Source organism: Oratosquilla oratoria, chromosome 2, assembly GCF_046742065.1.
Source record: "Oratosquilla oratoria isolate Oo_2021 chromosome 2, ASM4674206v1, whole genome shotgun sequence".
In the NCBI taxonomy this organism is placed as follows: domain Eukaryota; kingdom Metazoa; phylum Arthropoda; class Malacostraca; order Stomatopoda; family Squillidae; genus Oratosquilla; species Oratosquilla oratoria.
Genome location: NC_134778.1, coordinates 72,055,325 through 72,079,031, shown reverse-complemented (window position 1 = coordinate 72,079,031; position 23,707 = coordinate 72,055,325). Strand labels below are relative to the sequence as shown.

At 40.3% G+C, this 23,707-nt stretch overlaps 1 protein-coding gene across 1 annotated transcript in view; it reads right to left on the bottom strand.

Annotated features, from left to right (window-relative positions):
- Positions 1-23,707, bottom strand: part of LOC143039879 (alpha-1-inhibitor 3-like) — a 59,499-nt gene that overhangs the window by 28,305 nt on the left and 7,487 nt on the right. Inside the window, exons 2-16 of the mRNA XM_076210190.1 lie at positions 19,137-19,321; positions 18,021-18,271; positions 16,473-16,589; positions 14,549-14,706; positions 13,721-13,880; positions 13,493-13,570; positions 12,865-13,014; positions 11,217-11,384; positions 9,658-9,885; positions 9,209-9,382; positions 8,344-8,518; positions 3,818-3,961; positions 3,409-3,459; positions 1,258-1,343; positions 186-249 (exon numbers count right to left, since the gene is read on the bottom strand). Coding sequence (XP_076066305.1) covers positions 186-249; positions 1,258-1,343; positions 3,409-3,459; positions 3,818-3,961; positions 8,344-8,518; positions 9,209-9,382; positions 9,658-9,885; positions 11,217-11,384; positions 12,865-13,014; positions 13,493-13,570; positions 13,721-13,880; positions 14,549-14,706; positions 16,473-16,589; positions 18,021-18,271; positions 19,137-19,321 — 2,189 coding nt within the window. The remainder of the gene's footprint in view (positions 1-185; positions 250-1,257; positions 1,344-3,408; positions 3,460-3,817; positions 3,962-8,343; positions 8,519-9,208; positions 9,383-9,657; positions 9,886-11,216; positions 11,385-12,864; positions 13,015-13,492; positions 13,571-13,720; positions 13,881-14,548; positions 14,707-16,472; positions 16,590-18,020; positions 18,272-19,136; positions 19,322-23,707) is intronic.

Genomic DNA, 23,707 nt, shown 5'->3' with positions numbered 1-23,707 from the left:
TGTTGTAAAGAGATAGGCTCAAACATTCCACCACTCATGGATGCTTCTTATACCTAAAGTATTCTTTATTACACGTTGTGAAATGTTTGTAAATTTCATGTATCTGTATTACGTTACAGGCATTACGCCTCTGTCAAACCAAACCCTGGCTTTTGCATGATTGAAAAACAAGTTATCAAACTTACTTTTTTCTTTGAAACATGGTCGACTTTCAATGTCGAGGTCGGTGATGACGAGTAGACCAGAGTCCTGTTTAGGAAAAAGTGTTGTTGAAATGAATACAAAACGTTTCTTATCAGCTATGTGGAACTACATATCAACTTCTGGACAAAAGCTACTCGTTTTACAGTTCATGAAAATATTCTTTCTTTTCTCCTACAAAATCTGATTTCTTATTTTTATTCTTAATGTGATTAATGCAACTCTAAACTATTTCCCTCACAGGTTACTCGTATAAATCAATAAAATGGGGCTTTGCTTACAAGATTAACAAAGTAAGCGGTTCCTAGTTTCTGATTAAACCAGAGGTATGGAATTTAGACAACAAAATAGGAAGAAGCAGACACTCGTAGAGTACTAGAGAGTTTTCTGCACTCGCATCCGGACTTTTTTCATCAAATGTAATACAGAATACAGGAACTGCATCAGTAACGTTACATTATACAAAACTGAAGCTTTCAATAATAAATTTAAAAATGAATATCAGGAGAATGTCAAGCCTTTCCATATCTGATTTCATGGTACTCTTTCAGATCTAATTTCAGTTGCACACCCACAGGCAGGCAACCAATCCCACAGACAGGCAATCCCACAGACAGGCAATTCCACAGACAGGCAATCCCACAGACAGGCAATCCCACAGACAGGCAATCCCACAGACAGGCAATCCCACAGACAGGCAATCACAGCCACACCCACAGACAGCCACACCCACAGATAGGCAATCCCACAGACAGGCAATCCCACAGACAGGCACACCCACAGACAGGCAATCCCACAGACAGGCACACCCACAGATAGGCAATCCCACAGATAGGCAATCCCACAGATAGGCAATCCCACAGACAGGTATTACCACAGACAGGTATTACCACAGACAGGCAAATCCACAGATAGACAATCTCACAGCCAGGCACACCCACAGACAGGCGCACCCACAGACAGACAGACAAACAGATCCACACAGATACATATAGGCCTCCTTTCATTCCAAGACACATCCCAGCTATCAAATATTGAGCCGAGTGTTATACTTACGTCGAACGCAGCGATAGCATCCTTGTGAAGTGTAAAGTAAGAGTATATTGGTTGAGGGAAAGGCTTTATTCCAAAAGAACCAACACCTGAGGAATGAGAAATACCAAACCTAGAATTCAGTCGTAGCTTTGTGATGCTACTCATATACAAGATTATAGCTTGAAAAATACACACACATACTCATACATACATATATTTCCTGTGTTGAAACAAGACAGTTTTACAAAAGAACGTACAAGCCCGTTTTTAGAATACCAAGTATCGTTATGGGTTTTGCACTTTCACCTATGCTATCATACATCCTCACAAATAACCTCCCAACCCCTGAACAGGAACTGAACACCTCTATACTCATGTGCAGATGACATAGCAATTCTAACTCAACATTGATAGCACAAAATTGCAGCCAAGAACTTGAACAATAAAGAAATTACTCAGAAATGAAAGAATGGAAGCTTCACCCTAGAAATCAATGATAACAAACAGATACTCCTCATGTGACCTTTGGCCAGCATGTCAGGATCAGGTGGTGAAAACAGACAACGTGTATCTCCTAAAAAGCATCGTGAGCATGGATGTTGACAACAGATAGAAACTAACGACTTCCTCAACTGTTCTTCCACAGTACGATTCACAAGTACAAACAAGAAGCAAACGATTTACAATATAGACTAAAACTGAGTAATAACAGGAGACACCAAGAGCACCCCATTTGGACACCTGCATACAAACTAAAATCCTTCCCACAGAATATCACATTTCATGAAATAAGCACAACCATCCAAACGTTAAAAAATAATAAAATAGAATAAAATAAAATAAAATAAAATAAAGTATAATGAAATATAATGAAATAAAACTCTCCAAGACAGACCATATTCAATACTTCACAAAATCTCTTTCGAGGGGATGAAGGACCATACTGATACCCTTGCGTTTAGGACACCATCTAGCATTAAAATGGCACCAACACAGAATATGCCTAACCACAGATTCAAACAGTCCTAGATGCAATCGCCACACGGAAGACTGCATCTCAAAAGGAGCGATCCACCAGCGGCCAAACAGCAGGCAGAAAGCAACCGGTCCTGGATACATAAAGGCCGGCGGAACCCATCAGGAGCACTCGTCGCCTCGGAAACCGAAGGAGAACATATCCTCACCTGTCTCTCATCGCCTCGGAACCCGACTGACAACCTCGGAGAGAGAGAGAGAGAGAGAAAAGAAAAAAAGAAAAAAAAAGCTGAATCTTCTCGGCGCCCAACAACTGGCGAATCGCCACATACAAGCCGCGGTTCTGCGAGTCGCGCACCTACAAAGAGAATTGGCTTTCTAAACCACGCTTTTCACTTGTAATAAAACTTTGCATCCAGTTAGGCCCTGCCCCACATTGCCACCTTTCTGACATCTGGCACCTATCGTGGGGCCGCTGCTGCTCCTGATATTCAGTGCTCAACATAGGGCCACTGCTGATCCTGACATTTGGCGCCCAACCAACGTGGGGTCCCTGCCGATCCTCACATCTGGCCCCCAACGTGGGGACCCTGCCGATCCTGACGGTGCACTTATTTGTTAACGTTTATGGAAAGAGGAGAGTAAACATTAAAACTTTTATCAATATGACAATTCTTGTATAGCACAGGTTAACTGGAACATTTGGGAGTCCCCTAAAGTTTAATCATCTTTAAGATAACACTAGAGGATCGACGATAGATACACGTCACTGGTGGTCTTCAGAGAAAAATCAGACAGAACCGTCTCCCCGCCACCTATCTTACCCATCAATGACCCCTTCTATCTACAGGTGCTACCCCCCCGATACTAGTACTCTGTCTCTGGGCCGGGACAAAGATCTTAACTTTCGATCAGTTTCCAACTTTTCCACAATTAGAGCGAAGAGCTTAGGACTGTTCCTCTCCTCCTGCTAAGATTAAACAAACTTGCTGCAATACAGCAGTAGTCGTAGACTGGACAGATTTATAACAGAAACCACGGCAGCTGCTGGGTGCTTTTGGGCTGCAGACATCGAGTCAATGAACCTCGAAATAAGTTATTATAATGACCAATGAAAAACTTGGACCAAATTCAAAATAGGTGTCAGATATTATTCAAAGAATATAACGAGCATTGCAAGAACTGGGGAAAACTCACCACCGAATTCGATGCCGGGGGATGTCAGGGGTCGTTCCGTGGGGTAAGTAGCTGGAGGAAAACGGATGACGTAGAATATTTTATACTGTTAAAAATTGCGAGAATGAATATAGCAATCATGGAATTTCCAGTTTAGATTGATGGCAGAGTGTTATTATATATATTTTTATTTTTACTTTAGTAAAAAGGAGTAAAAGTATTCATACATAGTTGTATGTGCGCGTGTAAGTCTAAGTGTGCACATGTGCGCGTGTAAGTCTAAGTGTGCACATGTGAGCGTGTGCATGTGTGCACATGTGAGCGTGTGCATGTGTGCATGTGTACATGTGCGTGCGCGTGCGCATGCCACGAAGGGCTGATATACACAAACTACTTTCATGATTAACTACATCCATCTTTTAGAACTTACGTATGGGGCCGAGTTGTTCAATACAGTATTGTCTTGTATCTCTAAATGAAAAAAACGAATTACTTCCACCGATGAAATTGAAAATCGCTTGTTTACCAAAGAATGAGAAACCCGAACGTAGGTCAACGCTCTTGTCCACAACATCTGGAAGAAGAGAAACTATCAACAAATAGCTCTGTAAGCCAGCAAGCATGGTGAGGGTCTTGGTTATTGGTGTGGTTATACCTGGAAGCGAAAAGCTTCTGCAAAGGAATGTGCGAATGAATGACTAGATGGAAAGCCAATTGTGTACTAAACTAGTATTTCCTTTTCTGAAAATACAGTTTGTGTGACGTGCAGATACATGAAAAAATAGAAAAAAAGGAAAAAAATACTATATTCCTCAGGTGAAGATTAAACAAGAATTGTTTTCACCTCATAAGTCGTGCGTGCTTGTAGAAGTAAACATCTCACCATTAACTACAGTCATCCCCTTAACCGAGTGAAATAATCTGACCCAAGGCTTATTTAGAACATGTAAGTAGCGTAGCGAAGTAGTTAACCACTTCTGTACGATGACGACCACGTAGGCGTCATGAGGTACAAGGATGCCGGTTTCAGCATCTTTATTATATATATTTTTTGTAGTTGTACACGAGTTGATGACGGATTTTGTGAACTGGCTTGTTCACGTTCTCTATGTTTATTATTACTCAAAGTAAAGGAGAACGAGTAATACAGAAGTGACTTTATATTTTCTAATGCGAGTAATGTGATGCGTCGTACATATGACAGCCGATGCTGAGCGCAAGAATTTGACTCGTACTGTAGTGGTTAATCTAAATAGTCTTAATCTCCCACTGTGCACTGATGGCGTAATCGGAGGCGTGCAGGTCTTGCATTTACATAGTTGCGGGTTTGAATCCCGCACTTATCTACAATTTCCAGCACAATTATTCCAAGAGTGACAACTTGGGTCGCAGCTACTCAGTACTTCTAGTTGTAGGCTCCTCACCATCACCTTTTCTCCCTCACGCTGGTGCCTTTCTACCTCACGGACCTTTGTCGCAGCTAAGGAGCCCAGGTACTTGGCAAGGCGTATTAAAATTGAATACGTTCATTTACATGCCAATAGTAGTTTAATGTTCTAATTTCTCGATGTTGGACGGCTTGTACGGTCTTAGTTTTTGAACAATACACAATACTTTTTTTTTTTTTTTGCGACTGAAGACTAACCTTCATTCAAAAAAGAAACGTTGATCACTTAACTAATATTCCTTTACTTAACTGCCTCTTATATTTTTTTGCTTTATCTCACCCCTTGAATACTACCTCCTATGAATAGGGATGATAGATGCTAATGGACATTAAACTGCATTATGGTCTCTTGTAATCTCTTCCATTCTTGTTTTCTCTCGTTACGGTCGACGCGTAATTGTCCCAGAGGGAAGAAGCAAAAGTTATCAAAAAAATATCAGTAATCTAAGTCGAATCTACTTATTGGGTAATAAACTGGTTGATGACTATTTAGAAAATATCCTTCCATTCATGAGGATCAGAATTCTGCTTCTGAAGCACTATTGCCAGTGACTTATAACTGATACACTGATTTGACAGTGGCTCGTGACGAAAATAAATGTAGCAACATTGTTTGTTTACACTGTTGTAAAATTGTGTATGGGTCGGAATGACAACCATTACAATGACCAATTTATCATTTTTGGAATTTTTTGCTAAATTATAAATCAATATCAACGGCAGTCAAGTGGTGATTAGCGGAAAGTAGTGTGGACGTGTGTACGGGCATCAGCTGATCGACTTTTAAGTCGATCTATGTATCATTGACGGTATTTTGCCATGGTGTGTATGTGGCAGGAATACGCCCCATTTTCAAGTGTTTTTGATAAATATTGTTTTATTGAAAAAACGGGTTATGTGCGATTAAGTTTAAAATAAATTTATTTTGTGCTTTTACGTGTCGGTGGTAACACATGTTGAGGTAGCAGTGTTAAGAAAACATACGATACCTCCCAATTCAATTTGCTCGGGGATCATCCTTGGTAATTTAGTTATGTGGTCATTAGGAAACAAGGTTACTAACACGCAATCGACATTTAAAAAGAGTGCTCATATCATGCACCGAAAATTATATTTATGTATATAACACAGGCGATTATATTAGGTGCCAAAGTATTTACTGCATGAAGACAGACACAGGTCTTCTGTTCTCGTTATCAAACATAATTAGTGGCAACTCTGATTCTACCCCTTTACACTTATGTCATGTTATATAGACGGTTGAGCATAGTAAGGGCAATCGTTGAGGCGTCGATTCGAATCACACCAGTGTCATATATTTCTACATGGACTTTGTTCCGTAATGATCATAGAATTAATTTCACCAAGGATACTAACCGAGTAAATTGAATTCGGAATTACCTTTCGCCTTTTAATGTTGCGTTACGTCAATATATATTTAGTATATCTAAACCTCTCAAAATCTTTTGATACAGTTCCCCACGAAAGACTACTTACTAAATTAGTTTCACACGGAATAAGTGGTAGCCTACTAAGTTGAACATGTAATTGGCTGAACGTTCGAAAACAGTTGTTCTAAATGGCAAAACTTCTAGATGGAAAAATGTAACGAGTGGAGTTCCTCAGGGTTCCGTTCTTGAGACACTTCTAGTCATGGTATATATAAACGATATAGACCATAGACTGAATTATAGTCTCCAAATTTGCTGATACAAAACTATGCGGAATGGGAAATGATTACTAATACCAATTAGATATTCAAGAAGATTTAGATAAACTACAGCAACGGTCTGAAAAGTGGTTAATGAAACTTAACACAAGTAAATGCAAGGTTACGCACATAGGTAAAAAAAATAGCAAGTACGATTAGAAGTTATATGGAAATTCGTTAAAAGCGGATAGTGAAAAGGATCTCTGCGTAATTATCAGTAACGATCCCAAATCATCCAAGGGTATTTCAGCCTCTGAGAAAGCAAACGAAATTCTAGGACTGATTGTGCAATCTTTCGACTTCAAAAGTCCACCTCTCATTAACAAGTTATACAAATTGTTAGTTCGTCCACATTTGGAACATTCTCTTTTCGTATGGTAACCGAATCTCGTTAAAGACATCGACAGTTTAGAAAAATTACAAAGGTGAGCCATAAAACAGATTCCAAATATAAAAAAAAAAATCATATGAAAAAGACTAAAACGTATAAATCTATTTTTCCTAAACAAGCGTAGACTCAGGGGACTTGTTACATGTCTAAGAGTCTAAAGAAAATTAGCATAAAAAGTGACAATTTTCACACTGAATGAGAACCAGACGAGGAATAATGGTCTCAAACTGTCAGGAAACATATTCAATTTGGAAGTGGGTAGAAACAACTTTGCCAACCGTGTAATTAATGAATGGAATAAACTTCCTGTAGAGGCAGTACAATGTAGTTTAGTTCGAAGCTTTAAGATCCGTATAGATAAACATTTAAGCAAGATTCTGTAATGGCGGCCATTTATCTTATATTGTTATTTTGTTATTATTTGTCCGTTTATTATTATTTACTTTACTACTTATTGTTATCAATCTGTCCATTTATTATCATTTACTAAATACCTATTTGTTTACTATTGAACATTACCCATTTTATTTATCATTATATTATTATCAGTTTTATTTATTTTTTCGCATCTAACCTAGTTATGGACCAAAAGGTCTCCTGTCGGCATGCTACTCCTTTGTAGTCCTTTGTAATATTTAACCATCGACAAGTGAAAATGTAACATATGATTTTCTTATACTTAATCGCACATAGGTAGTTATTTGACTAGATTGCAATAGAATTGTTCAAAAAGTTAATAAAGCTGGGACGCCACATACACACATCTCATAGTTTACAATGTCACCAGACCTGTGTTCCTTCCATAGGGAAATATTTCTTTGGATAAACAGGTCTACTTACAGTAGTCAATTACCAGGTGGCTGTCCACGTATCGACACTAGTCGTCACCAACCACCACTTGACTGTTTTTGGTCAGTGTTGATTAATTTGTCATATTATATCTATACACACACATCATATCGACTTCATAAATATAGTGGAAATTCCGAAAATGGTAAACTGATCATTATAATAGCGTTTACTCCGACCTATTCATACAAACTCACTGTTGCCACATCTATTCTAGCCACGAGTCACTGTCCAATCAGTACCAGTTGATGTGCTGGCGATAGCACAACGACTCAAAAATGACCACATTATGATAGCAGTCACAACTGCTCTTGATTGGCTCTCTAGTTTGAATGTTTTGTGCAGTAGCCAATCGAAAACAGTTATGACAAACATAACCCCAGATTTGTTATTGACAAAAATCACTGGGAATGTGTCTAAAGCGCGGTTCCCATGAGCAACATCTCGGCACCAAGTTCAGGTTTTCTTGGCAGCTTTTTCCAGCTTTGCTCGTGGGATCGGGAACTTGGTGCCTAAACGGTGCGAACCGCGCCTAATTGCACAGTGTTCCCAAGTTACCGAAACTGCAGACGGAGTTGGGTTCCGCTGTGATGGTTAGGGTGGACTGGCCCCTTGGTTCAGTCCCGTTGGGTCTCCACGTCATAGACACTTGGTTTTCTAGGCACTGTTGAAGGTTCACCGAAGCTGAATCTGACACTACCTCGCCGTCATCGCGGGTGAACCACACGAGGACCTATAAAGACAGACTTTTAACACTTTCCATGCTTTTCATCTACATGCTTACACACGTTGGATCCATTTTACTTTACTTACCTCAAGTTAAAGTTATGGGTACTATTCAAGATTGAATTGCACCTCAGTTTCAGACAATATGGTATATCATAAGTATACCATCATCCATAGACTTAACGAATCTTTTATAAATGACTTTTTTTTTAAGGCAATGGACAAAGCTTAGCGCCTCAGTTTTCGAAGTCCTCCCACTATACAATTACATATCAAGAACTCTTCTTCACAATCCTTGCTGATATTAGATTAAGTAAATATAATGAATCTATTATATATATTGGGCACATTCCTCTATCCCCTACCTTTTGTCCGTTTAATCGAAGGATAAATTTAACAGTAAAAACAGTCAAACAATTTGAAGGTTACCTTACCCTAGCTTATCCAAGACTGGGTTAGGATTATTAAACCTAACCATACACGAATCTGATTCAGTATATTGACTAGGTGTCTAACAGAGTAATCTATTATTTACAAAACTTGTTCAAACTTATTACGTATGACTACTCTAACATTTAATTTTATTTCTCGACAACTTAATAGGTTAATTTGTTTCCAAGTACTTCTAGATTAAATAGGAGTCTTCACTACTGGAGCCCTTGTTTTTCGAACTTGGGCAACTTTTGGAGCTACTTACCTTAGCATTTGGTGAGTCAGTATCCCGTAGATTAATTGGAATCTTCAGAGAGCCGATCACAAAACCTTCTGGGTATTCCATAGGTGCAAAAAATTCATAATTCAATGGTAAAGGTGAATTTCGTAAAGCATATTCAGCCGTGTTGTGGTATCGAATCTCTCCTCGTGATATCAACTTGAAAAAAAAACATGAATAAAAACCAATAGAATAAAAAAAAAAGATAAGAAATATTAAATAGACAAGTAAAATAAAACAAAATTAATACACTGTTCATTTACACTATGTACACAGCTGCTCTAAAGTTCTGAATCTAAATTCAGAATACCTTGAAATAGTTATTACATTTACAATGACCATGAGGTTGGTATTCATTACCAAAAATTAACTCAGAGGAATTTAATAGATTGATATTTGGTTAATTAATGTGGAACGTGAAACCCAAGAGTTACCTGGACAGTAATGGCTGCCTTGTTCTGCCTAAAAGCAGAATACATAACATCAAGATATAATTGGTGACCTTCTTCCCTACAATCAAGCTTACCACGAGGAACCTGAATAAGTAGGGAAGACTTTGTGGGAGAGTGGTATCGTGTAAAATGTACAGTATCTCTACTCTCATGTCTAATTGGCGAGTGTTCATCTTTACTCGGTATCCTAGGGTAGTTGACGGCTGTTATCTGAAAAAAAATGTGTGAAAAAGTTGTAACTAAGCAAAAATAAAAAAATATGTTCATTATTGCATATCAAAAATTTGCAACAGGATACGAGACACTGGCTGAAGAGTCGTCAATATGAAAAATAAGTTGTGGAGGAAAACTACATCATTACACACGTACGAACATACATCCACACCCTCAGGCGACCACCATCACATACACGTGTGGTGAACAGAGTCCCCCACATGTGCGTCTACGCGACATTTTGGCTTATAGTATCGTCGCTGCAGAAATGGGATGGACAAGGAATGTATATGTTTTGCAGAAACGGCTGTCCATATTACACCTGTACTACAGGCATTTGTATCCTCATGAAAGCACAAACCTTGGCCCTGCCGAGCCATGTTCCCGCGAGGCTGGGTCCTTTGCTACTTTAGCGTACGCAAGCTGTGTATATAAGGATCCAGGTTGTGGTCTCCATAGGCAGTTCTCTACAGCACTTGTAACCAGCGGTGCTCGTCCCCAGGCCCACGCGGTCATCTTTGCGGTCAGGGCAGCCTCGGAGCCCGACCGTCCGACCCAGCCTAGGTCGACACTCGCACTAACCAGAATAAGACCAGAACACACTTGAAATTAATTCACTCCCTCGGCACCATAGTCCAAGTAACTTTCTCGTAATGTTACACACACAGCGTGACTAATGGCAAAAGGTCCAGACAACACATTTCCAACGCACACTATACCACTTCCCCAAATAAGCCCGAATTAAACCACAAGAAACAACTACATAACAGAACCAATCATTCATTAGGTTAAACTTGAGATTTAAACTTCCTATGAATGTAAATTTAATGTAACAAATGTTAAAGCTGTCAACCCTCGCACCCAATGCTTATAAGAGTGGCATAAAAACCACGACGGAATCTAGGGCCGGCAATTATTAGTAGAACACAGATCCGCTGGGATCTGTGTAGTGTATTTTTTCCTAATACAAGTGTACAAGAAAAAAATGTTTAGAACTTGCCGCTAAGCGCAAATTAGGGATAGATACGTGAAATATTAATCCAATGGCAATGAAACATAAGTAATGAAATTATGTTTTAGAAAGTGAAAAACGTACAAAAAAGGTGAGTATGGTAGAGATGATGGGGTGAAAGGAACAGACAGGTAGTTGCTAGTGGACAGGACGACTGTGGAAAGAACATTCACTACGCAATTCAAGATGATGAAATAATGAAGGGAGACAGGTTGTAAATGCGGCATTGGTCTATTAAGAGAAAATATCTGACGGTTCAAGGACGAAAGGGACGGACAACGGGGACAGGAAACCGAATAATTTCATATACACTTACGTTTATTCTTTCAAAGCGTGTGGCGTTAGAATCAAAGGCATGATAAGGAACGTGGAATGCTAGAACTCCTTCAGAGTCTGTTTTCAGGATTTTGCACAGTTGTTCCTTTACACACACCTTCATTGGTTCAAATGGTGCGTTGCCACCGGTTACCTTCGTTACGTTCACCTGAAGAGGAAGAAAAAATGTAAACTGTCTATCAGTCTCGTGTGCACTTGAGCCTAAGAGCTGAAGTTGTCCACTTTCCTAATGTGTATTACATATTCACGAAGAACTATTGCAAATTTGAAAAGATTGCTGCAAAGTGTGCAGGATAGCAACTAGTGTCCCAGGTTTCATCGACTGGGTTACATCTCCAGTTTCTTGAAACTGACCTAGGGCACTGAATACTAGATCATTTTGTTGCATTAGTGTGGGTTTGTTTTTATGTAACTGGCTGTGATGAGGGTGTAGAGGAGGAGGAGGAGGAGAAGGAAGAGAAGGAGGAGGAGGAAGAGAAGGAGGAGGAGGAAGAGGACGAATAGGAATAGAAGGAAGAGGACGAAGAGGAATAGAAGGAAGAGGACGAAGAGGAATAGAAGGAAGAGGACGAAGAGGAATAGAAGGAAGAGGAAGAAGAGGAAGAGGAGGAAGAGAAAGAGGAGGAGAAGGAAGAGAAAGAGGAGGAGAGGGAAGAGAAAGATGAGGAGAACGAGGAGGAGGAGGAGAGAAGAAAGAGGAGAAGGAAGAGGAGAAGGAAGAGGAGATGGAAGGGGAGAAGGAAGAGGAGAAGGAAGAGGAGGAGGAGGCGTAGGAGGAGGCGTAGGAGGAGGAGGAGGCGTAGGAGGAGGAGGAGGCGTAGGAGGAGGAGGAGGCGTAGGAGGAGGAGGAGGCGTAGGAGGAGGAGGAGGCGTAGGAGGAGGAGGAGGCGTAGGAGGAGGAGGAGGAGGCGTAGGAGGAGGAGGAGGCGAAGGAGGAGGAGGAGGCGTAGGAGGAGGAGGAGGCGTAGGAGGAGGAGGAGGCGTAGGAGGAGGAGGAGGCGTAGGAGGAGGAGGAGGCGTAGGAGGAGGAGGAGGCGTAGGAGGAGGAGGCGTAGGAGGAGGAGGAGGCGTAGGAGTAGGAAGAGTAGGAGGAGAAAGAGGACTAGGAAGAGGAGTAGGAAGAGTAGGAGGAGGAGGAAGAGTAGGAGGAAGAGGAGTGGGAAGAGGAGTGGGAGTAGGAAGAGGAATGGGAGGAGTAGGAGTAGGATGAGGAGTAGGATTAGGAGTAGGATTAGGAGGAGGAGTAGGAGGAGGAGAAGGAAGAGGAATGGGAGGAGTAGAAGGAGTAGGAGGAGGAAGAGGAGGAGTAAGAGGAGTAGGAGTAAGAGGAGTAGGAGTAAGAGGAGTAGGAGTAGGAGGAGTAGGAGTAAGAGGAGTAGGAGTAGGAGGAGTAGGAGTAAGAGGAGTAGGAGGGTAGATGTGTCCTGTTATCGGCTCTATTTGTGAACAGTAAGAAAAAACTGTCAAAGAGGAGTTTTTGAAGGAGGCGAGGTTCTTATGGCATTTGAAAACTTGTGCGTCTACCTCGGTAGACTACCTTGCACTTTTCTATACTAGGATTCAGTTTTGTACTGGTACACCAAGTCGACTGTAACTACCTTTAGGACATAATAAATTGTACAACTCACCCTGACAGTCAACGGAAGGCCAGGTTTGAGTGCTTGATTGAAAAAGTCACCTTGGAATAGTAAAGCAGTCTTGTAGATTCCAATAGAACTTCTGGACGCTTTTATTTCAGTCTCTGTGCCTTCCTCAAATACAGAGGCAGATGTCCATACCTGTCAAGAAAAGAAATTTAGACATCCCTTCAATAAGTAGACCAATATGCACGAGAAGTTAAGAATATTATAGGTTAAATGGTTTTTAATGTATCCTTGAATATCTTTTAATCCCAAGAATGGACAATCAACATTTTGAGAAATTTCTAAAATGAACAGTTTCTCTCTTCCCGTAAAGGACTTTCCATACTTCCCTTCTTAGCTCTGCCAACAGATTTACACCGTGAACCACTGAAGTAAGTTCAAGTTCAACTGAATAAAATACTTATTTGGAGAAGAAAGGACAAATGAGAGATTGGGCGGTCAGAGTAAAACGAAGACGATTTTGCTCTAACGTTTCGACCAACTTGGTCTTCTTCAGAGACTTTCTGTACATCTCTCTGAAGAGGACCAAGCTGGTCGAAACGTTTTAGAGTAAATAAATTCCTAGATCGTCTTCCTTCTTACTCCCATCACTCAATCTCTAAAGTGTACTTACCGTGAAAGGTACAGTATCATCACTAGCATTATTAGTTAGTTCCTTGAATGTAAACTCGAAGTTCTGACAGCCGTGGATCTAGAAAGTAACAAGAACCGAGTGGTACCCGAAGAACAGTTTTTATATAATTATGAAAAAATAGATTTTCAACTCCAAGCAAAAACACTTGTGGACTTCGTTCAATGCAAAGTAACTCAATAGCAAGCTCAACAAGCTAAACGAACTTACTGGGCTTTGTTTTTTGACTTCCATGTACTCAGGTCGGAATGGGATGGGACGGAATGGGATGGAACGGAATGGGGTGGGACGGAATGGGAAGGGACTGTGCGGGAAACTTCTGCTTAAGCTAATTTCCGCTCTACCTTTGACTGGTCTACCAAAAGTGTAGCTGAAAAGAAATATTAACAATGATAATTATGGTATATATACAAATAAAACAAGGTTCAACAGGATACACAAATGAGAATTAACATGTTATGACCATACAACGTATTGATATGTACAAGATAGAGTACAGTAGTTGACCATAGTACCATCGACTGAAAATACGAAGCCCTATGATCAGCAATGGTTCTTGGAACCTAACAGACTTTTCGGAGAAGAAACGTTGAAAAAAAAATTCCCATACAAAATTCTGGCTCCATTTAGAGTGTCAATCTAGATCCTCAACCTTCAGTGCTTCTTATCCTCTTCATGATCCTAGTATTATTAGTGAATAGGTTTGAAAATCTGCCTATATCTTCTGTCATGTTGATATCAATCAAGAACAAAACTGGTGTTTGAAGAGATGCCTGTGACCACCCACTCGTCACTTCGCTCCTTTTTATTCTGACATTTTCCAACTTCAGTTTTAATTCTTTGTGTGGTACTTTATCGAATAAATCCATTAACTTCTTTCGAACGAAATCTCAGGCTTGCTATACATGATCTTCCCTTCCTGAATTCATACTGGTGACTCACATTCATGCATATATAAATACATGTGTGTACAAATGCATGCATGTGCGTATCAAGCCAGTATTTTATTACATATAAATCAGATAAAAAGGTTCTTACTTGGCACATATTCGCACAACGCCACCATCGTCAGTTGACAAAATTGTCTTGGGTGTTGTAAGTGTGACTCCAAATCTTGGGAGTACATAGTCTTCCACAGTGAAAGACGCGAAACCTCTTTCGCCGTTATTCAACTCTGCTTCAATTGTATAGGTTCCCTGAAAAGTTCATGAAACAAATATGTTATGCCAGGTTCAGCACAAGGATGACGTTTATGAAAGAGAGGTGTCATTTCACTTTGGAGATGCAACGAACGATATGACGTCATACCGTTCGTTATCTTTCTAAAGTGAACTTGGGGATTTGACTTCATTTAACCTAAACTAAGGTTTTGTTCCTGCTAGTTTGAATGGTCATTTTTTATTTTATTGCATTAATATTTCAGGTTTTATTTTTCACTTACAAAAATATAATCCAATGTATTCTAATTAAAGGGAGCTAAGCAACGTGGACGTGGAGAAGCCATCAACATATTAATATATAGTAACTAACCCATACTTTGTTGTATGAAATCCCTTAGTGTACCGAGGAAATCTAATGCCATACAATACCATATCTTTAACACACACACGCCCACACAATATACCCACATACGCGCCTATGCGCATGCATCCATTGCTTAATTTCATTAATCATTTGTTCCATTAGCTAACCATATGTGCTAGTGACGTTGATCTTATGAGGGTAGCACCTAGCCACTGATTGCGACAAAGTGTTGCCAATTGTTTACTAACAAGCGACCAATTGATATCTGTGTCAAGATGCCTGATATCACTAGCGACCTAATTACACCCGTTGCAGCACCTCGATGTTAAGAATATCGCAATCTTCCCGATAGACGGTCTAGCTGAATTGTGGCGAAATAGAAGCAAGCAACCTATAATAACGGGCTTTATTTTAACCTCGAATATATCACTACAACCCTTACGGAGTCGCTCAGACGCACTCGTAGACACGTGCTTGCTGGTGTAATAGTAATGACTTGGCTTGCTAAGCTATCTTGAGTTTAGCCCGCAATGCATCACAGTACCCCGCCCTCTTGGGCAAGAAGTTGGGAGTGTACAAGGCCACAGCTTAACCCATAGATCGGTCCATTCTCAACCTGAGTTATCATCCTTGAGGGTAATAGCTGTTGATCACTAACTCAGCACATGATCCAAGACCGTGGTACACTTTATTGTGCACTCACGCACGCGCACACACACACACACGAACGCACAAATGTCCAAGTACCAACACATGCACTAACTTACACGCGCATACCCTTATGCACACAAGCACATAAAAGGTACTAGACAACTATTTGAAGTAGAAATGACAACTACAGTGTTTAGCAATTTGAAAACCCAATTTCTTACGTTACATAACAGAGGAAAAATTCCTCTGTATTTATACTAGAATTCCATCCCAACTATGATATAGTCGAGAAAGATTCTACGAAAACTGTGCCCAATCTATGGCATAGATATAGTATAGACTCAAAATTAAATTCTACAGTGTCTGAAATCTTTAAATTGATCTCCATTTTTCCAAAGACAATTACTTTCCTCGCCATTTTACAGATTTCTCTGCAATCCTCAGATTTTTCCCAGTGTTCCCTTTGTAAGATCTAATTCACTGAAATCTGAGGACTAACAAAAATTTTGCATAACACTGAAGAATTTTTTTGCCACGCTTTTATATACATAGGAGCTTGAATATTCATACACGTGTAAAAGAAAATTAGGGGTGTGCCGATTAATCGGCAGGAATCCGTTTTTCCTTTTCTTTTTGTTTTAGAATAGGTATCGTCATCGGCAATAATTTGCCGATGACGATGCAGATTCTTTAAAAAAAAAACAGATGCCGATTTAACAAAAAACTGCCGATTCTTGCCGATTAACCGGCACACTCTTAGAGAAAATTGCGCTATCGTGTATCTCACCTCATCAGCCTCTTCCACGAGTTGGAACTCAAGATGGACAAGTCCCATGGAATTGTCGACATTTAACCACTGACGAATGCGAATACCCTTAGGAGTTTCCACATGTACGACATTATACTGTGGAAGAAATCACACTGTTTGAAGGACATACAATTGGCAAAGTAAGGATCGATGGTCGAAAAGTCATCAACTCCTTGATAATGTTCTTACCAATTAAAAAAAAAAGCTATTCAGTTGAGGAATAGACTTAGCACAAAACGGAGAATCGATCATGTGAGACTCCGCTATGTTGTTAAGTCTAAATTCAGATTAATAAAAACTGTCTGGGTTTAGTGAAAAAATATACAGTTGCTAATGTTAAATGGTTAAGAATCCTTATGTCATACGTTTTATATTAGGTCTATTTGTTTGTTTATTATTATTTACTATATATGTTTGTTTATTTAACTATACCCATACATTTATTTATTATTCATATTATAATTTATATATTAATTTATTTATTATTATATTTTTTCGCATCCGACCTAATTATGGACCAAAAGGTCTCCTGTCGGCATGCTCCTTCTTTGTAATCCTTTGAAGACCATACGTAAAGTACTACCTCGACTTTCCCAACCAGCTGAGGAAGATTCGAAAGAATATCCCTCACCTCACCAATACACTGGCACATGGCAACTTTTGATCAAATATGAAATAATCTTATCCATCGACACGTACAAGTATTAATTAATATCATTTGTATAAAAAAACTAGCCTCTTTAATCTTTTAGTGAAATGCTCATTACATGATTTTTTCTTCTGAATACCTGTCCAGCTCTTAAACTTAATTTTGTACAAGTTAACGAAGAAAAAAATCCTGCATTTCTATTTACAATAGTGGGCTAATTCTACAAGGTCAAGTGTCAAAAAAGGCACGCAGACCTACGATCTCTTATTCAAAGAATTGCCATCTGATTCCACCCAAGACTTGCCTCAGCTTTTACCCTAGTAAGGATTACAGCTTCCAGTTGAATACATTTTCGAGGCGATTTCGCGTTTTGCGGGCACTCGCGCCCATAAAAATCACTATCTGGCAATTATATTCATTTCAGTTAATCATTATTCATTTATACATGTATAGGTACCAGAAATCTTATTTTTATTCTCCAGTATGATAAAGTTTCAATAAAACAGGTTTCAATATTTTTCATTTTTTTTCTCGAGTGATGCCAATTGGATACAGGTTTTCCAGTAACGTTTCGAAATGGGACGTATTCCTTTCTAGGGTCAAGGTGCATTTGTTCGGTGCGATCATAAGCCTACCACAGCCAATGGCGGGTTGACAATTTGGTTAAAATGATCAGTTTCGTACTTTGCAACTAAGCAAAACAGTCCCATTCAAAGACAAGGAATTAGTGCTCTTGACAAACGTTTGACGATCGTCACTGAGCCACGAACGATCATTGTTGAACAAGAGTCGCACCGAGTAAAACAACTTTAAGCGACCATCTTGCTTGAGAAGTTCAAAACAAATAGAGCTATTTACTCAAGAGCTTTTATACTTACGTTTTCGGTAGAAACACGCGCTAAAGGTCCATAAATCGTCAGTATTCTGAAACGAACAGTCTGTCCTGGTAGGTAGAGAGATTTGTCTGTTTGCAAGAATGTCTGGATTGACTCTCTTTGGAGTCCAAATTGACGTTCGGCAAAGACCTTCTTTCCACCAAGTCGACCCTCAAACGTAATATTGGCATTAAAAAATCCCAATCCTCTATCCAATTTCGGAACCTGCACGGTGTAGCATCCATTTTTTTGTCCTGTTGGCGAAAAGAATAAATCATTTAAATATCAAGTCTTCTGGTTTGTAAAAATAAAAAACTTTGTTCAATTTTAAACCACTTTCAAACCGATGGGTCATCTCTGGTACATTCAGTGATTTGTTCCGACAAGTATCGAATTTTCATTCAGCTCAGTCCTCTGGTTGATTAATATAGTAACAGGTACAAGATAGACTTATGATATTTCACATACTGGAATTGTTTCACTAGAATTTAAACAATTGGACATCTCCTTTTTGCAAAAGGTTGGATTCGTTTGAATTCTCCAACGTATTGGAAATGTGAATTCTGCTTATAATCCGAGACCGAATGAAATATCTCCAGTCAAGTTTTTAGTTTTGTCAAATGTATTGCATTAAAGCAATTATAGAAAAACAGATTTTACACACTTTTTACATTTTTCATTGTTATAAGGTGTAGTACATATAATTTAATCGCATATGGCAATAACTATTGACAAATTATTCTAAGTAAGCTCATAGTTCATATACACCTAGGTCTCTTAATACAACACTCGCCCACCGCCACTTATGCTGACGTTTGAACCCAAGACATTAAACCCATTTCGGGAATTGGCCCAGGACATAAAATCACCAATTCCCGTGGTGGATTGATATAAGAGGCAGTGTCGCAAGAGGATGAAAAAATCCACCTGTACTGGTTAAGCCAAATCCACAGAAGGGATCTGAATCTATTATAATCATAATTCTTGTCCTGTTAAATGGACAATATTCATCATGAATAAATAAATATCCTACCAGGGCTGATTGATTCATGAACACATTTTACTGAAAGTTTAGAGACAAATGTTGTATCTATGGATTTTCTTTAAAGTGTCACTCACCATCTGCTATTGGCAATACAGTGGAGGTTATAACAGTGCTGTCAATTATGGGGAAATTATCGCCTAGACGTTCTATGGTGACCTTGAGGTATTCGTCTGCCCGGCCTGTAGTTCCTACGTGGAATATGCAAACTTTTGACCCCGATCCATGATTCCAACTTTGAGTGGTCGTGATTAAGTAGCCTCTGTAAAGAAAAAAGAAAAGTCAAAAGGTCTTCGTATTCGCAAAGTCAAATAAAAACAAAAATGAAATGAAATGAAATAAAATAAAATAAGAATTAACTAATGACATAAATGAATAAGATAATGAAATAAAGTAAAATCAAATCAAATTAGATAAATAAAAAAGAATAAATAAACTGGAGTTGACATGTTCACGATTTTTTTCAAACAAGAAATCATGTTACATTTATGTATAATTTTCCATTTCAACGATGTGCTAAGTACATGGGTCCTTAATCTTGTAAAACGCCCCACGAGTTCATCTGTATCTTAATTTTTTTTATGGTTTTCTCTCGTGGTTCTGAGAACTGGGTGTCGGATAGCAGCATCTCCTCTGTACACATTTCTAAAGCTCAGAGAATTGACAACCAGCACCCACACTAAGGCCCTGTTCACATTAGTGGTTTGAACCGCACGGGAACAGCGGCGGTTGTGTGTGATAGCTTCCAATGACTTGCATTATAGTTGAGCTATCGTGAACAGAGTCTAATGCAACAGATCAATCCAAAGTGTCCTCTCAGAGAATTCTACGACCTTGAGGACGAGTGACGTAGTTATACGGATGCACCAATCAGTAAAACAACAGTTATCAGCTCTACTCTCTCTACTTTGCTATTCTCTCTTTACTCTATCCTCTTTTTGCTCTTTGGTATTCTCGCCAGAGCCCCCGTCGCATATTCAAAATTCTCGTCAAATGCGAACTTGAAAAACTGGAAGACGTCTTCGCGTACAGTATTCCAGACTTCACTAAGTAACTGAAGGCGGAGGAAGTATACAAGGAATAATAGAAGAATTTTACTGCCTTAACGTTTCGACCCTCAGGGTCTTGATCAAGCTTTGTGATCAAGACCTTATGGGTCGAAACGTTAAGGCAGTAAAATTCTTCCATTATTCCTCGTATATTTCCTCCGCCTTCAGTTACATTTGTCATAGTTTAGATCAACATTTCCATAAGCCTACAATTCAACAACGTGTCTAATATTCCTATAGGTTTAACACTTAGTTCGTCATTCAGCTTCTCAATATGTGACGCAAAAATTATTTGACACTTAGAGAATGAAAAAAAAATTATAATCTAAATCAATTCTACTGAATAAAACTCAAGTCCTGCATATGTGACGGAGGCTGCGGTCACCCCAGGAGACTGTCAAACCGCTACGTCGAAACATATTTAGGATAATCAAATTACTCCAGCACTATCTAAAGGGTAACTTGTCGATGCGTATCGTTCCATTTTTGCTCACTTCATGAGATTCGTTGAATTCTCCCCAGACCCAGAACATTCCAATGTCAAAAGAGCCCTCAATCATCAAACATTACCCGACTAAATGTTTTTTCCAACCATAGTTCATACAATACTGTCAAAAGTACAGTAAGTAGCGTTGGACGATCCTATTCATATAGTGTAGCCCAAGATCGAGCGAATACAAGGTCTGCTCGCGCGCGTGTTGTGACGTCATCTGAAGGGGAGCCCACAGAGAAAATGGTGAAAACGTAAGTGAAAAATGTTAGGTAAAAGAGAAAACGTACAGGCACCACAGAGTTTCTGGGAGACTTACCTATTTCATGTTCTGCAACCGTTAAAATGGGGATTTCATTTTGGAAAAATGTTCTTGTGGTTTATCTTTGACATATTTGATAAAGAAACAGACGATGCAGTTAAAACTGGTGATTGACGTAAACGCCATCTAGTGAGAGAGCCGCACAGTAAAATGTATGTGGACGATGCGGCTCTCCGTGCGCTTTCCCGTCTTTCCTATATAGTCTTTGGGCCAAGCACTTCTAGTGACGTCAATGCGCAAACGACCTAAATACTGGATAGCTGTTGAGTAGACCTTGTATTCTCTCGATCTTGGTGTAGCCCTTCAATGATACAAAGGAGCGAGTGCCGAGCGCCTGGAATACACGAGTGCGCAACAATGTGCGCACGCGCGCGTGCGCACGTGGTGTATGTATGTGTGTGGTGTGCGTGTATACGTGTGCGTGTGTGCGCGTGTGTGGTGTGCGTGTGTGTGGGTGTGGTGTGGGTGTGGTGTGCGTGTGTGTGGTGTGCGTGGAGTGCGTGTGTGGTGTGCGTGTATACGTGTGTGGTGTGCGCGTGTGTGGTGTGCGTGTGTGTGGTGTGCGTGTGTGTGGTGTGCGTGTGTGTGGTGTGCGTGTGTGTGGAGTGCGTGTGTGTGGTGTGCTTGTGTGGTGTGCGTGTGTGGTGATTCACCATGGTCTTTGATCACGTGTTAGACTCTTGATCAACAGCTATTCCCCCCCCCCAGAAGAGAGCTCAGAGTTCATATATATGGCCGATCTATGGTCGATACTATGACCTTACACGTACACACATCTCCATCTCCCCACCCACGAGAGTTGGAGTAACGACTCGCACCGCAGCGATACTGAAATTATTTCAGCCCTGGGTGGGATTCGAACCCGAACCGCCGGAGTGGCGTGTGAGCGTAAGAACGTGTGAGTGCGCGTGTGGTGTGTGCGTGTGTGGTGCGTGCGTGTGTGGTGTGTGCTGTGTGCGTGTGTGGTGTGTGCGTAGTGTGGTGTGTGTGCGTGTGGTGTGTGTGCGTGTGGTGTGTGTGCGTGTGGTGTGTGTGCAGTGTGGTGTGTGCGGTGTGTGTGTGTGTGTGTGTGTGTGTGTGTGTGTGTGTGTGTGCGTGTGTGCGTGTGTGTGTGTATGCGGTTAGTGCGGTGTGTGCGTGTGCATGTTTATGTGTAAGAGGCCGGTATATAAAGGTAGACATGTAAGGTAGATCGGAGGTAGATCGAGGAGGTAGAAGGACTGGCAGGAAATTTTATAGTCTTTTTATTAGGATGTTACGATACAACTGCCGACGACCGACAGGCGTCAAGGTAGTTGAGTCAGACCAGCGTCTTGTATACATATAAAAGTGCTGAGGTAGTTAAATACGGAGTGTCGCCTGGTAGTTACGACATTGTTTGTCTTTTAATTGTTTGTAAGCGGACAAGCTATTTTTTGTTACGACGTAATGCTTAGATGGTGATATGGTTTAGAAGAGTATAACAACCTCTCTAATTGGAGAAAAAGGTGGAGGAGGAGAAAAATCATTGGTGCAGAAAGGAGAAGACACGCCCTTAAGGTGTGGTACTTGTTTGAGAAGTAAAAGACTATTGGATGAATAAAAGAGTGATGTCGGAACGAAGGTGGCTTGGTGTGTATGTAGAGAGTTCCGGTCGGGATTCTCGGGGTGTACTGATTTAGACCAACACGTTTCAAAGAAAAAACTACACCCTATTCTATTCACCCCCAAGAAGACCAAGGCATGGGGCCTTATAACAAATTCTAGAGAGTATAGAAACGCTCTGAGAGGATACGACGGACTCGGGGGTGACATTATGTGTATGTGTATGTGTGTGCGTGTGTGTGCGTGTGTGTGTGTGTGTGTGTGTGTGTGTGTGTGTGTGTGTGTGTGTGTGTGTGTGTGTGTGTGTGTGTGCGTGTGTGTGTGTGCATACCCATATGTGCGCGTGGCCAGGCGTGCTTTCGTGTGCGCGCGCATTCGTGTGTACGCGCGCGTATTTGTGCCTGCGTGCATGTGTGTGTCTGTGTGTTTTTGCGCGTGTATGTGTGCGGCTGTACGTGCATGCGCACACTCACGTGCAAAAGATCGAAGCCTGTAGAGTAGATACTATCAATACACTTCAACTTCCCCATTTTCTAATGCACATAGGGAATTTACACCAGGAGTCGTTTAGTTGTGGCTAAAGACTATTCTTACATTACCGTGAGGCTAAGTGGATGGACGAATTAACTGAAAAAATAAAAAAATAAAAATAATAATAATAATAAAATAAAATACAAATACTAAAATAGATAAAAACAGTTTCCAAGTTCCCTTTTCCGTGTGGATATTTCCTGCATCCCTCCAAACATTTTGTTTGTGTGTGTGTGTGTGTGTGTGTGTGTGTGTGTTTCACCATTGCCTTGGATCACATATTGAACTCGTGATCAACAGTTATTAACCTCCCGGATGAGAGCTCAGAGCTCGTGCGCGCACGTCTGTGCGTGCATGCACACGCGCGTGCGTATGCGTGCATGGGGAACTTACACCAAAAGCGTCTTCGTTGTGACCAAATTCTATTCTTCCGTCACCGTAAGGTCAGTAGAAGGACGCACATTAACTGAAAAACCTAATACATTTTTCCTGTTACATTTTCCGTACGGGGTATTCCCCGCCTCCTTTTAAACGTGCAAGAGGGCGGAACTTAGTGACGTCACGTCGTCGCTGTCCGGAGAGCCAAAGGTCGTAGAATGTGTGACGTCAAGTCGACTTTGTTATTATCAGCAAATATTGCAAGATTTTGGATTGTGTTTTTTATACTTTATT